The sequence below is a fragment of the Sinocyclocheilus anshuiensis genome, unplaced genomic scaffold (assembly GCF_001515605.1).
Source record: "Sinocyclocheilus anshuiensis isolate Anshui unplaced genomic scaffold, SAMN03320099.WGS_v1.1 scaffold70, whole genome shotgun sequence".
NCBI classification, from domain to species: Eukaryota; Metazoa; Chordata; class Actinopteri; order Cypriniformes; family Cyprinidae; genus Sinocyclocheilus; species Sinocyclocheilus anshuiensis.
The window spans coordinates 1,572,500-1,588,469 of record NW_015542377.1 but is presented as its reverse complement, the minus strand read 5'-3'; the positions used below and the strand labels follow the sequence as shown (position 1 = coordinate 1,588,469).

Below are 15,970 nucleotides of genomic sequence, written 5' to 3'. Positions count from 1 at the left end.
ATGAGGGCTCTCTGGCCCTCCCATAGACAGCAAGGTAACTACCACATTCAAATGTGGAATAAAGTCATTATTTTTGTTTTCTTTGCGCAAAAAAGTATTCTCGTAGCTTCGTAACTTTACAGTTGAACCACTGATGTCACACGGACTACTTTGTCGATCATCTTGGTACTTTTCTGGACCTTGAACGTGGTAGTTACCTTGCTGTCTATGGGAGGGTCAGAGAGCCCTCATATTTCATCAAAAACATCTTAAATTGTGTTCCGAAGATGAACGAAGTCTTACGGGTTTCGAACAACACGAGGGTGAGTAATCAATGACAGAATTTTCATTTTTGGGTGAACTAACCCTTTAATAAGGTGGTCATAATGAATCTCTCACCTTCTCTGCTAAGGACAGTAATGGGTATGCCGGGGTCACTCAGCTTGATGAAGGGTCCTCCCACTCCAACCAGACCATCTCGAGCCACCAGAATGTTCTTACTGCACACATATCCATGAACCAGCTTCTTATCCTCCTACAGGATACACACAGCAGTCACATTATTCACATTTTATAGTAACTTTTATTGATATGTTACACTATGTTGCTTAACAGATCAAATCTGATACATTTACTAGTTCAAATAAAAATAAATGTGGAAAATATCAATACACAAAATATACAAAATACAGTAGACAGTAATATTGTGAAATAATATACAAATTTAAAATACTGTTTTCTATTTTAATATATTTTGTAAATATAATTTATTCCTGTGATTGCAAAGCTGAATTTTCAGCAGCCATTACTCCAGTCTTCAATGCTGATTTGGTGCTCGAGAAAACAAGATGCAATTTGATTCTTTGATGAGTATAAATTTCAAAACAACAGCATTTGTTTAAAATAGAAATCTTGTGTAAAATTCTAAATGCCATTACTATCACATTTGATCAATCTAGATCAAAAAGTAATCACTTTAAAAAAAAATCTTATTGACCGGAAGTTCAGTAGTGAGTTCAATAGTGAGTTCACTTGTACCATATAAAACTAATTTAACATTTTTATAAGGTAGTTTATCAATCCAAATTAGTGCAGATTTATAGTGCAGTTTCCAGTCATAAACATTTATAAGCATATTGGTATAGATCATGATTTCAATACAGTGCATCCCCACATACCGACTTTATTTTTAAGACTGGTAAGGCAAGGTTTTGTGCATTTGTTTTAATGTTTGATTCTTTACCAGATAGCTGAGGGCACTAGCCAACTGTTTGGCAACCTGGAACTTCCATGCAGTGCTGAGAGGTGTGCTCTGTCTGCGCATGAACAGATCCAGAGGACCATACTGAACAAACTCCTCCACCATGATATCTACAGACAGAGAAGGGAAAGAGAGGCAAATGGTATTTTATGCAAATGAGCACCGTTATCAAATTGTCTTCCTCTCTTGACATACAAACACGGTCCATGCTCGCATATGCAAATTCTTCTTTGCAAACACACAGACACACCCATCGCGTGCACATAGGTGGTTATCCTCAGAGTATTTAGGTTTGATGCTCAATGGACCAGGAAGTGTAGTTTGCAATTAAATAACTAACCTGCAGGCTTTGCTTTAACAACTGAATGGAGCTTTGTGTTTGTTAGCAGCTTCCTCCTCAGAAAAATTGCATTTATGAAACATTTACATGCCACAGAAGCATAAAGCAAAAATTGTATCCTGTTAGACTCAGTTCTATGTTAATGTTTTCTCATTTAACACTACATTCCTACCAAACAATGGTTTATTGTTTGATTTCTCTGTGATTTTCTAGCAACAAGGAAATGTTTTCTCTTGGAAATATAACACTGCCAGTGTGCCAGATCTACACGCTCAGGCAGAGAATGACAGTGTAATGTTCTCTTTGTAAATAAATGAATTACTTTTGCACCAGTGACTATGATTGCTGGTTGCAATTCAACAAGCAGAATAAAAAAGAAGGACCTATTTCTGACACTTGTCATGCAAAACTACAACAGAACTGAATAAAAGAGAACCAACAGTTCTAGTTCTAAGACTTTGTGCAGTCTGATGTGTGTCCTCCTCCGTCTGGAAACATATGTCAATTAATTAAAGGATTAGTTCACTTCCAGAATAAAAATTTCCTGACAATTTACTCACCCCTATGACATCTAAGATGTTCATGTGTTTCTTTCTTCAGTCGCAAAGAAATTAAGGTTTTTGAGGAAAACATTCCAGGATTTTTCTCCATATAATGGACTTCAATGGTGGCCATCGGGATGAAGTTACAAATTGCCGTTTCAGTGCAGCTTCAAAGGGCTCTACACGATCCCTGCCGAGGAATAATCGTCTTATCTAGCCAAACAATCAGTCATTTTCTTTAAAAAAAAAAAAAAAAGTATATACTTTTTAACCACAAATGCTCGTCTTGCACTACCTCGACTTCATGCATTATGTAGTCATGTTGGAAAGGTCACTTGTGACATAGGCCGGAAGTACCGACCCGAGTTTTTGCCCTACCCTACCTTTTTGAACCGGAGTACACAGACGAAGAGCTAACCGCACTTGACCTTTCCAACGGGATTACATGATGCGTGAATTTGCCGATGCGCATCGCAGAGCTAGTGCAAGATGTGCATTTGTGGTTGAAATTTTTTTTTAGAAAATGACCAATCACTTCAATAGATAATACCCCTATTCCTCGACTGGGGAAGTTGCATTGAAACTGCAATTCGGACCTTCAACCCGTTGGCCACCATTGAAGTCCATCATATGAAGAAAAATCCGGGAATGTTTTCCTCAAAAACCTTAATTTCTTTGCGACTGAAGAAAGAAACACATCTTGGATGACATGGGGGTGAGTAAATTATCAGGACATTTTTATTCTGGAAGTGAACTAATCCTTTAAGGCTAGAATACACTAAACAAAGTTTGCCCTTATTTACAGTCTGGACAAGTGGACGCTAGCTGCTGTAAGTCAGAGCCAGTCTACAGATTTAAATTAATAGACTTCATAGAAAATCACGTAGTGTATGATGGTCACAGACTCATGGCACATGTTTCTGCATGAGTTTGTCATGTTCAAAATAACGTCAAAGTCTGGTAGTGTGTGATCCTCAGTTGTTTAGTGTATGATGGCCAGTTTTTTCTCTGTAATTTACAAAGTCGGCAAGTGTAGGGTACTTACTCTCCTGATGGCGAACACACACTCCGTAGAGCAGGGCGATGTGTTTATGAGAGATCTGGCGCATCATGCTAGCTGTCTCAAAGAAAGCCTGAGAGGAGACAGAGAAACACATACTTTTAACAACCACACTGATGAAAGAATACCGGGAGTTGAGATAAAGTGGAAAATTCAATTTAAACCCCCTCATGGTTCATTACAGTTCAAAATGACCAAAATTAGGTTTCCATTGATTCATTAAGCAGGGGCTTTTATCCAAAGCAACTTACAAATGATGAAGACTGTCAGGAGATGGTAACGTTACAACAGCTGAAATCAATAATCTTGTCTGCTAAACTTCATTTAAACATAAGTAGGCCATGTAATTCCACATGTGCATCTTACCAGAGAGATATCTCGGTGTCCTGAGCCCAGCACTTTCAAGATCACTTTCACCTCCTGTGAGTATCCTCCCATGTCATCATCATCCTCACTCTTTAGCTTTAGAATCCCAGCATAGATGTTGGTCCTCGTTCCGCGTCCCAAATGCTCACCCTGAATAAGACCACAATGTCACGTAAAGGCGAAGCTAACATATCAGTAAGTAAACAGTCATTTAACAGACACTTTTATTCATAGCACTCAATTTTTATCCAATTTCAGGGACAGACCCTCTACAGTAACCTATAGTGAAACGTCTTGCTCATAGTTTACATTTTAAACACAGTTCACTTCGGATTGTAAGAACCAGATTCTTGCTGATGTAATGGTGTGAGTGATTCAAATCAAACCGGCGACTATAAAGAATACATTTGTTACAACATAGACTATTGTTCAAATGTTTGGAGTTGGTAAGATTTCTTAAATGATTTTGAAAAAGGTATCTTATGTTCACCAAGACTTAAGATTTATTTAAGCAAAAATACAGTAACAACAGTTATATTTTGAAATATTAGTACAATTTAAAATAACTGTTTTCTTTTTTTATATACTGTATATATTTTAAAATATAATCTATTCCCGTGATGGAAAAGCTGAATTTTCACCAGCCATCCTTCAGAAATCATTATAATGTGCTGATTTGGTGCTCAAGAAACATTTCTTGTTATTATCAATGTTGAAAAGTTAAAACCTGCTTTTTTTTTTTCTTTTTTTTTTAAATCAGTTTTTTTTTTCAACTTCACTTTTCATCAATTTGATTTATTCTTGCTAAAAGTATTGATTTCTTTAAAAAAATATTACTGACACCAGATTTTTGAAATGTAATGTATAATAAGTTATGTGTCATATGTCTAGATACTTTAATAAAAGTATAATAAAAAATTAAAAGAGTTTCATGGCCAGTAAGAAATATATATTGCCAGTACATTTTCACTCATCACCTATGGAATGAATCTATACAGTAGATTTTTGACAATATCTGTATTTAATTTTATTTCTTAAAAGCATGCCATGCAAAAGATAAGTCGACAGTACGTCGGTTTCAAAATCCATGAAAATGTCACCTGTACAATCTCCTCCTTAAGGATGCGGTCGAAACTCAGCTGGCTGACTTGAAGTTGTCTCTGTGGGGCGGGCTCTCGGTTTTTGGTCATCACTAATAGGTTGGAAATTTCTGAAGGACAGAAGAAAAGCATTTGTGATTGGAGGGCACCATATAAAAAAGTTGTGCCTCTGGATTGATTGTCCAGGGATGTTTATTTTGAAAACATATAAATTAATGTGTTGGTATGCAGACACAGTAACAACCCCCACCTAAACAGAGAGCGGGGAAGAGGAAGCTGTGCAGTGACAGTGTGCGGTTCAACAAAACATGTCACTTGCTAAGCCAAAGCAATGAGCATGTGTGGGACAATGTGTGCAGGTATATTAAGTGTAATTTGTGTTTATGTAAATGTATGTGTGTGTGTGTTGTGATGTTCATTTTGCAGCATCAGCTGGTCTTTGTCTACTCGCTGATATCATCTGGATGCAGACCTACACAGCTCTGTTTTTATGAGTACAAGTAGGGTAAAAGATTAAGAGATGTGAACAACGGAAACCACATTTACTACATTTCCTGCCTGTCACTGATGCCTCAGCATGTACTTTTAGAAAAGCAGATGTAAACAAGACCTGATACGGTCTCAAATGTGCCATAACTGGACGTTTTTCACAACCAAAACATTCCTGATGTTTGGTTTTGCATTAGTATAGAGCTGTTGCATAATTGCTAACACTGACGGAGCACACAAAGAAAATGTATATTTAGTACCTCTGGATTCATATGCACCAATATACCAATAAATCTCAATGAACTGCAATATTTTCCAATAACATTTTAATACATGACATTTTCTGCAAACATTTTTGAGTAATGACAGAAACAAAATCACTGAACCAATTCGCTGAATCACAATTAAAAGACAAATATTTACATTCATTCATCTGAAATTGGAAGATGTGGCGAAAAGTTCAATTTGGACAATTTGGTTTCTCTGCATTACACAGACATCTGTCAGACTCTCTTAGGAACACTTAACTCGGTCAGCCTGGGAATCCAACTGACGCTTAGCTGGATAAAGGATCTGATCCTGGATCGGTTGGCTGAAACACGAGACTGCACAACTATTAGCTGCCAGATGCACAGCTGCCTGAGGTCATACAAGGACTGCATGCATGTGCATGCTGATATTTGACTTCTCTAGAGAGCAATGTGACACTAACAAAGCACTACAAAAAAGATAATTCCTCTTTCAGCTTGAACCACTTAAAGATTCTTGTAGAGATGTACACTCTTCTAAGATTTAGAAACATCTGATATGAGTGAGGTAAAGATGCAGTTGGAATTCTTAGCAGTCTGGTTTGTGCAATTTAAAATGCCACTTGAACAGACATGTGATGGAGAGGGTTTACGCAACATTTATACACATTAGCTTGCAGGAATGATCATTTGATTTGTAAACTTAACTTACAAATCCACTCAGAACACAAGCAACACAACAACCCTATCAATATCTCTCACTAACATCTGAATACATAAAAAAACTGATGAGTCATAAATAACTGTGTATTTATGTTATGGAAATTAACACCTGACATATCTGTGTGCTTATTCATGGAAATGTATGATTGCGGGGAATTCTAATTTTGCCTCTACATTGCATTCGCTGAGTTCATCATTACTCACTACCTAAATCCTGTATTTAAGGAAGACAGAAAGGTATCACGTAAAATTAATTTTAAAAGTTATATTAATTCATTTTCTATTATATAATGTACCATTCTAGCATATATGCTAATTAAAACATATATAATAAGAGATGGTTCAGACAAAAACATTTAAGCTTAATTTACACAAAACTTCCTATTCATGTTTACACGCATTACAAAGTCTTACAGGTTTGAAACATTTACAGGTGTTTTAGCTTTTCATCATCTGAAATTCTGCAGCTGTTACCTGTAATCATCAGTTAACACAAAAGACTGTCAAATCAATTACTTCAAATTAAGGCATGTCTTTTCTTGTTACAATGTCATACCAAGTCTTTAAAGCTTATGATAATCTAGTTTACTTAGAGAAGCACTTCAAAGTAATTTTTTTTCATTCTTTCTAGTCTATTCGCACTATCAGCACTTATTTACTATAATATATTACTTTATAGTTTATATGCCTAATTTATTACCTGTATATTCACTGAAAACTCAACTGACCTGTCATGTTGAAAATTAACACGTTAATACAAAATTGTGGTTGGCGGTATTGACTGGCTGACGATAAAAGGCTAGTGAATATGTCAACTGCAGATTTCAATAGTGTATTTCACACGCCACACCAAAATTTTCACATCCTCATAACTGCTGAACGATTCAACAAATCCCCATCAAGAAAACAGAGAGATCCATTCAGTGGGCAGCAGTGCACACTGAACACTGGAAAATCCTGATAATTCAGCTAGCAGCTTTTAGTAAACTGGGCAAAGCAATGACTTCTGATTTCAGTTTCGGTATAAGACAGGACTATTCACACAGGACAATGTGCTAGGGCTGCAATCTATCGATGGCACCAGAGAGGGAATTTTAGGGGCTTGTTCTAATGGAAATTCCAGCCTATCCAAATAGGCTCTGCATTAAATTTACTCTATATCAAAGTAAAACACAAAACACAATTCCAGTTTAGCTTCATCTCAGACTACAGACAATATGAAAGCAGCAATATCTACAAAACTCTGTCTGTAAAACTAACAATCAAACAAATTTTAACATCAGTTGAATGGATGATTGAGTTGATGAACTGATGGATGAATAGATGGACGGGTGTGTGGGTGATGGACAGAGGAATATATGAGGTATCTGAGATGGATAGATTGATAGATGGACAGAAAGATGAATGTATGAGGTTGATTGAGATCGATGAATGGATTTATGGATCAATGTATGAGGCATTTGGGATGGATGGATGGATGAACGAACTGACAGACAGTTCAATGTATGAGGTGTTTGATTTGGATGGATGAATGTTTGACTGAGATGGAATATATGGATGGATTATCTGTGTCGCTCACTGACACTGCATAGATGGTCCTCTGTCACATGACTGATTGAGCAGAATGAGTGTTGGTACCTCTGGGTTGTGGTGGGCAGCAGCGGCGCAGCTGGAAGCGCAGGTTCTCTGTGCGCAGGTTCTGGCCCTGTAAGTGCTCCAAAAGCTCCTTCAGAGTGGGCCTAAATGTCTCTGTCCCATACAGTCTGTAACCTTGAGGTCTAGTTTCAATTTGGAAGTTCTTATACTGGGGAACAGGCCTGGATTCACATAGGTCCATCTGAAAGAGAGAGAAGAAAAAAAGAGAAAGAGAAAAGAAAAAAACGTGATTAAGCACAAAAGAATTAAAGGCAAGAATAGTGAAGGGAGAGAACAGGATTTGTTAAACAAATGTTGGGCGGCTGTAAACTGATCTCCTCTAAGATAAGGTAAGTTTGCTTTTGGTTGACAGTGAGGTGCTGGGTTTCTGAAGTCTAGTTACATTGTACATAGTGATGAGAACATTAAACATGTAACAGAAAACCTAGCATGTGTGCATTTACTTCCTCGTTTGTTTGTTAATCCTGCATATATTCATTTAGCAAACTCATACACATTCTGTTGATCAATACAGTTCAGCTTAGTTAAATCAACTCAATTCTATTTGTATAGCATGCTGAACAAGGGAGTTGTCACGGAAAAGCAATGCAAGGAAACACTCTGATCCAGCATGTATAACAGCCCCAATGTGGTTTGTGGTTCTGTTCTAGCTACATATACAGTGTAATACAGTTCTCACATTAAATAATAACTGCCAAAGAAAATCTGAAAATGGATGCATTGTCCTGGTCTGATTTGGTCAAAAAAAAAATTCTCAAAGCCACAAACACTAAAGCACGATCCCAATTGTTATTCACGGCTAACTTCTGAAAAGCGTTTTCACACTGATTTGCTGCCAAAATGTGGTGTTGCTATATTTGACAGAATTTGAGTGATATATCATATGAACACACAATCTGTCATGGTCAGGGAAAGTGTACAACAAGAAGCCAGATCTTCTTGATTTGCTACAGAGAATACCACAAGAAAATCTGGGCAATTCAAGACTTGTCCTGTCCAGGCAAGACAAACAGAACAAAGGGTTTCAGTTCCCAGCTTACCGATTTCACAAAAATGTTTATCCCAACTACAAATTTGGTGTATGTATGTGTACCTCAATGCAGACAACAGTCATAATGATGACGTTATAGTCTGTGCAGCTCCAGCGCAGGACGTAGGTTCCTTCTTCATTCCCCTCCAGACGGAGTTTATGAATGGCATACTCTGTGCTGTACAGAGACAACAGACAGAACTACTCACAAAATGTCTTTCCTGAAGACAGCCGTTATAATCTAAACTAATACTAAATAACTACAGCATGAAAGGTTGTACATTATTTTACCATGATTACAAGGTGTTCATGATTTCAAGGTGTTGTTAAGGTTGGGATTAACTGTTGGTTGTTTATGGTAGTCAAGCATCTATATTAACCACCATTTTCACTAAATAAATCTAACTAAATGCATCTTGACTTCTTTGTCGAGCAGTATTACATTCTTATTGCCACTGAAAAAACAACTTGTTTTTTGATCCCTTATTCATACTTACGTCATACTTATGTCATTGCTACTTGATACACAATCACATTCTTGAAAGTCTAATACTTGTAAAACTGGGCATCTTGACAAATAGTAATGATACTAAACTGGTAACATTTAACATTTAACATTACAGTGGTCATACATGTACTTATATGTAATTACTACAGTGATATTAACAATGTGTGACTATTGTTAGACTGGGTCTTATGACTTATGACCCTGCAGCATTTACACAACCATTCAAAAGTTTGGGGTCAAGATATCACAAAGAAGTCTCTTCTGCTCACCAAGGCTGCATTTATTTGATCAAAAATAGAGTAAAAATAGTAATATTGTGAAATATTATTACAATTTATTATCAATGTTTAAAACAATTGTGCTGCTTAATATTTGAGGAAAACTGATACATTTGCTCTACAGTTCAAAAGAAGAGCATTTATTGAAAGATTTTTTTTGTAACAATGTAAAAGTCACTATTGGTCAATTTAATGCATCCTTGCATAAAGAATTCATTTCTTAAAATCTTACTGACCCCAAACGTTTGAACTGTAGAGTATGAAGTGAAGATATTTCCTCAAACTATCTGTGTGAGCCTGATTTGGACATCTATAACTAAAGTATGCTAATATAGTCATACCAGATAGGTCCATGACAGCCATTTTCTAAATTCTGGACAACTGATGAGGGTGCGACTTCAGTGCACAGGTAATGATGAGCATCTACAGTCAATCTGAAGTAACCGTCCACCAGTGCAGCAAAGGACAGAGCTGCGTCACGATAAAACAGGTCCAACTCCTACGGAGGACAGAAGAGGAACACCTTTGTAGGAAAAGAACTATAGCATACCTGTCACTACTATCTACTTCATCCAATGAAATGTATTTTTATTCACATGAATTCTTAAGTCAAGCTGTTGATTTATGGATCATATGAGTATGAATCATAAGTTTTTCATGAGGTATGGAAGTTTTACACCATATTCTGACCAGGTGAAGAGTTCTTGTCCTAACTTGCCACAACCACAATAAGCAACAACATATTTTGCTGATAACTAAACACCTCTCATTGTGAAACCCTGCGCATCATTAAATCTTATTGATCCACACATCAGACTTCAAATACCATTACCTTAAATATCAAATATTCTCGGATTGATTATGACTGCATCATATTCAGCATGAATGCTTGTGCTGGAATCAAATTGTACCTGGTTAGGACACAGTGTAGCGGAAATTGAAATGACAAAATTACCATGGTTTTATTGTCTTGTCTGTAAATGGTGGCACAAGACTCCTTAATGACGATATGGGTGATTTCGAAAAAGTCAGAGAAAGGCATCCATCCACTGTCTTTCTTTTTGTCATTCTTCTGCTTGTTGTCGGCCTTGTTCTTTTTAGATTTGGTTTTGTCTTTCACTATCAGAATATTCTATTCAAAAAGGATTCAAGACAAAAAAAAGCACACTGGTAACAACCCTTGAAACACTCCATGACATAAAATCCAGAATTACTGATGAATTTGTAAGATATTACAAATCTGCAAGCTCACAAAATCTAAAGCGCTAAACTCACCGGTACAAGCTTTCTCCTCCAGGAGATCCCAGTTGTTCCGGACACTTGCACTTCATAGCCCAGTCCGTCATCCCCCAAAGGAAGCGTGTGGGCCAGAGATCCCTCGCTCTCGCCAGATACTTTCAGGCTCTTGGGCTCAATGGTCTCCCGACCCAGGCCCTGGGTCAACGTTTCGAGAGTGGAGAGATACTTGACCTTCAGGTCATAAAGGGTTATGTTGCTGTCCTGGATGGTCTTGCTATTGAACTCGTTAAGGAAATTTTTGAAAACGTTGTTGATGCGTATACGTGTGAGGAAGTTACGCTGCTTAATGGTCCGGTTCAGAATGTCCGGAATGAATCGCTTGTAGCTACAGAGATAGAGAAGAAGGTTGAATAAAACCACTTGTTTTAAGGCAGAAAACCAATATGACACTTCCGTTTTAGTACTCATCAATACATACACCAATTCCAGTATTTATTACACTTCTCTCTGCGATACTTGAATCTGATTGGTCAATCACAGCATTCTGCAAAATATTTTTGCCTAATTACCTCTAAATTTTGACAGCAACTCTACACGAGTGAACTCCGACAGTGAAATTATTCCAAACACATCCTAAATTAGAAGTACCACTTTGAAGTACCACATGAACATAGTATGAACATCACAATTACAAATGCAGCTGTTAAAATACAAATATATTTGACCTCAGAATGCTGTAACTGGCCAATCAGAATCAAGTATTCCAGAGAGGTGTGTAATAAAAGGTTAATAGTTGGAAGTGCCATTTAAATATTATCAATGTTGATCATTTTGCAGATGTCTTGTATAAAGAAGATTGTACGGGTCACCTGGTTTCAGCTCCAGCTCCTGATAAGGGCAGATCATTGCTCTTGGCATGATGGGTAATGGCCAAAACAGCCATTCCCAAACACTCGTTCTCTATCTCATGAAGCTCTGCCTCATTCTGGGGAGTGCGCACTGGAGCAAGTCCCCTTAGGAAGTCATACTGGCCCTAAAACATACCAAAACATGTCTTTAAGAGTGCAGTATGTGCCAAGCAAAAAAGTTAACATTATCACACACACAAGTCATTAGACACTAGTGTTCATACAGCCCCATAAATGTTTGAATAAATAGCAGTGCTCCAAAAAAAGACATTTAAATACATATCAGACTTCAAAGAAAACAACCAACATGATAACAACAGATACCACATGAGAGCGTATTTGAATAATCATCAAGCCACAAAGCTCCTGTAGCACAAAATAGGCAATATTACTTTTGTTTAAAGTTGTCATAGTGATATGGACAAACGTGTAAGTGATACCTCAGGTGTTTCCTGCACTCACCTGTGCAAACAGGTAGTCAAGAGATGCAGCATCCAGTAGAGGTGTCCCCTCAGGGCCTTTCGGAGAGACTGAAACCCCTTTCTGCTTGCAAAGTGAGTGTCTCCAAACTGGAGATTCTGTCTCACTAGTGCCGTGCCAGTTTGTGAAATAAAACCTGTGTAAGCAAGTAAAATGAGTTGTCAAAGGATTCATGGGTGTTTTTTTTATTAACACATACTTTCACGTCCCAGGGTTTTTTATTTATTTATTTTATTTTTTTACTTAACACACTTGAACTTTTTCTTATTTTTATATAAATATCAGTGTCAGGGAAGATGCAATATACTAAATCAAATATGAGACGTGTTGTGTGAAGAAAACAATGATAAATAAAGGTAAATATTGGTGAACAATATTTCTGTCAAATTATAAAAAAAAAAAAAATTAAAAAAAAATATTAGATATTATTTTATAGGGCAATATAGTATATGCTGTAGTAGTTTAAGAAACATCCCAGTATGTCTGTCAGAAGAGAAATTAAGAACAACAAGTAGGCAAATATGCACAAATGCGTGTATGTGTGCGCACATAAGCATATCAAGATTATGAATATGGTCAAAAAAATCATGATGACAGAAACTAATAGCATATAAAAACATACAGAACATTACATAAAGGATCAAAACAAAGGCTTACATTATGTAAATATACTAACATATGGTAAATAAGGTGCACAGGCTACACGCATTACCAAATCATGTGTCAATCAACAGGAAAAAAAAACAACTACAACACCCCATTGCCACGCGAGCAAGAGATCATGTAAACAGGAAGCAGCATGAGTGAGAAAAGTGTGCTGTATGCCACAGAGGAAGAGAGGGTGTGCAAAGGTTGACCATAACCTGTTTGTGTGCACAACAGGAAAGCTTCACACAGGGAGAGATCAATTCTGTACCCACCACTCACTCTGAATACAGTAATTGAGTCTTATCTTAGTTTCACTGGTGAAAAGGGGAAATTCAGGGGATCCTATGTTTTACTTTGCAAGATTTATATTTTATTGAACAATGAAATGTTTTTCAGAATAGGAGCGGACTGAAACCATGTCAGAGGATTTGTTTCTTTGTTTATTTATTAAAAAAAATATATTTTTTTATTGTTTTGTCCTAAAAGGGGATTGTAACAGATTTGTTACAGGTGTGCCACAGGGCTCTGTAGTGAGTTCATATGCATTTCTAGAATTTGAATCAAACTAATGGCTGATATTAACAGAACTCTGACATTAAACAATAAACTTCATCAAACCAATTAATAAATGTCGTTATTTTTCAATTTAAAAAGAGAAAAAAATTAAAATTGTATTCAACTATATCTTATTATTATTATTATTATTATTATAAGATATAATAATAATTAAATATGAATTATAAATATTATTACTTATTACAAAATACAATATATTTTCATATTACATTAATGAGAATTTGTTGGTGAAAATGTTCTTAATCATCATTCAAATAATGTCACACAATGCCAAAAAATCTTAATAGTCCTAAAACTGAGCTGTTCAGTTTGTAGTCCAAAAACTTTCAAGAGAATTAGAATGTTGTGAGCTCTAGGTTCTGTCTGGAATTTCTGGGTTTTTTTAACAGAATTTTTAAATGTAATGTTAGATGTGCTTTAAAAATGTAATGCAACAAAGATACTACATAAAAACTACAATTTAATTTGTAACATACACCATTAGTTGCAACGTTTTTAAAGCAACAGCATTCAGTTGTGACCACTCACCTCATACGGTAGTGAAGTTTGATGCTGGTCTCCTCCGTGATCTTGAACACATGATTGGGAGCATACCAGAGATCCTGGCTCTCTTCATACAATGCAAACAGGTTGTGGCACAAAGGTGAGATGTCTGGGGAAAACATTTTCACAATTAGAGCCTGATTCAAACGGTTACTTTTACAACTGCCATTCTTGTGTAATTTGTCATTTTAATATTACTGTTTGAATTCATTTTTATTTATGCTTTCATTCATTTTATGAATTCTTTTATTCCTTTTTTAAATATTTAATTTTAGGTTTTTAGCATAAAGCAAGGCGTATGAACAAAACAACAACAACAACAATAGCTAAATAAATAAACCATATGAAACAAAGAATAAAAAATAGTGTGGCCAATAATGTTTTCATTTATTTTTATTTCAGTTTTAGTTATTCACTTACAGTGAATTCAAGGTATACATTTGTTCCCTGGGAGTTGAACCCACAACCTTGGTGTGGTTAGTACCATATTCAAACAGCTGGACTAGTAAACAAAAAAAAATACTTAACCTTTGAAGTAAAACCAGTGGCTAACCACTGGGTGTGAAACAAAACTGTGTGAAACAAACACCATCATAGTTCCTCTCGAGCAGCTGCCTTCTTGTCTAATATAAACTTCCCTTTCCTCTCACACTGTCCAAGCCAGCTTTTGTCCTTGGCCGCAACTTTGAGGAAATTATGAACTTGACATTTAAACCCAGCAGCCATTTTGTGCCTGAATATTGATCAAGAGCCAAAAAGACAGATATTCTGTTACATTGGGAGATGGGAAGGGGCGGACAGGGACAGTCGGTCGCAGTGCTTCTCATCCTAAAGTCAATGTCTTGTCAAAATCCACCCATGTCACATGATGATACCAACAGTAAAAACCCTTTAAGTTCCTCTTTTGTATTCTGTGAAATGCTGACGGTAAAAAAGCCCCATTCCTCAATCACACAATCAAAATATGAAAGCGAATGCATGAAAATGTCCCTTTTTATACACGAATTGACTTTGATCTGTAAAAACCCTCTTTTTTAATCCAATTTCCTTTCTACTGCCCCTTTGTACACTGCAAAAAGTGTACATGATATCACAGATGCTCTGTGTTAATAAGTGTAACTCATACTAAGGGGTGTGAAGTAACTGCTTACTGCTTAATGTTACTGTAATTAAGTAGCTTTTATCAGAAATTGTACTTTCTTGAGTAGTGTAAAATTGTGCACTTTTTCTTGAGTACATTTTAAGTGATGTATCTGTACTTTTACTCTGCTATTTTCCCTCCGATTGTGGTCGTTACATGTTTGTTTTAATTTAATTTTTATCCATCAGCAGGATGGGCTTGGGAAAAAGTGTGTTGGGTACACTCTAAAACGCTTAGAAATGTGGAAAAGCAGCTTACCATTGCTTAATCTGTTTGTTGCTGCCGTGTGTTTTGAGTTTGAGCTCCGTCAAGTTAATTCTTTATCGTCTATTTTTTTATCTTAAAATCAATTTTATACACCATCATTTTCGTTTCTATAACGTGTGAATATATCCCCTATCGTATTCTACAACAAAAACAATCAGAGCGACTTGTTATCACTAGTTTTATTTTGATTTCCCGAGTCCGCTATTAGCAAATAGCCCGCTAGCATCGCCAGCATGGTTGCCGCTAATCTCGCTTACATTACTAATACACTATTCACTGTTACTTGCTTTAATGGCGGATGTGTGTCTACCTTTGAGTGCAGGTGAGGACACGTTCGAGCTGCATTCGGTGGAGAGGCAGACCCAGCTGAGAGAGCGGAGAGCCGCGCTGGAAACATCCCAGGCTGACGCTCACAAGTCCGAGGTAAGTATACAGCCCGCTGCTAACTCTCCCACCACCTCTACTAGTGCTGTGTTCAAAATATCGATACGACGATGTATCGTCACAGAGATTTGACGATACGAGTATCGATACAGCTGGCCCTGTATCGATATTGTGGCACGTGTGCAGCAGTGGACCGCGCTTAAT

General features: G+C 36.7%; 1 protein-coding gene across 3 annotated transcripts in view; it reads right to left on the bottom strand.

The window, feature by feature from the left end:
- LOC107692376 (tyrosine-protein kinase JAK1) overlaps positions 1 to 15,970 on the bottom strand; it is a 38,438-nt gene that overhangs the window by 9,778 nt on the left and 12,690 nt on the right. For all 3 annotated transcript variants that reach the window (XM_016491407.1, XM_016491408.1, XM_016491409.1), the window contains exons 3-15: positions 13,960 to 14,083; positions 12,190 to 12,343; positions 11,689 to 11,852; positions 10,856 to 11,204; positions 10,536 to 10,712; positions 9,922 to 10,079; positions 8,858 to 8,972; positions 7,747 to 7,945; positions 4,649 to 4,758; positions 3,549 to 3,698; positions 3,168 to 3,255; positions 1,223 to 1,350; positions 379 to 514 (exon numbers count right to left, since the gene is read on the bottom strand). In XM_016491407.1, the coding sequence (XP_016346893.1) occupies positions 379 to 514; positions 1,223 to 1,350; positions 3,168 to 3,255; positions 3,549 to 3,698; positions 4,649 to 4,758; positions 7,747 to 7,945; positions 8,858 to 8,972; positions 9,922 to 10,079; positions 10,536 to 10,712; positions 10,856 to 11,204; positions 11,689 to 11,852; positions 12,190 to 12,343; positions 13,960 to 14,083 (2,052 nt within the window). The remainder of the gene's footprint in view (positions 1 to 378; positions 515 to 1,222; positions 1,351 to 3,167; positions 3,256 to 3,548; positions 3,699 to 4,648; positions 4,759 to 7,746; positions 7,946 to 8,857; positions 8,973 to 9,921; positions 10,080 to 10,535; positions 10,713 to 10,855; positions 11,205 to 11,688; positions 11,853 to 12,189; positions 12,344 to 13,959; positions 14,084 to 15,970) is intronic.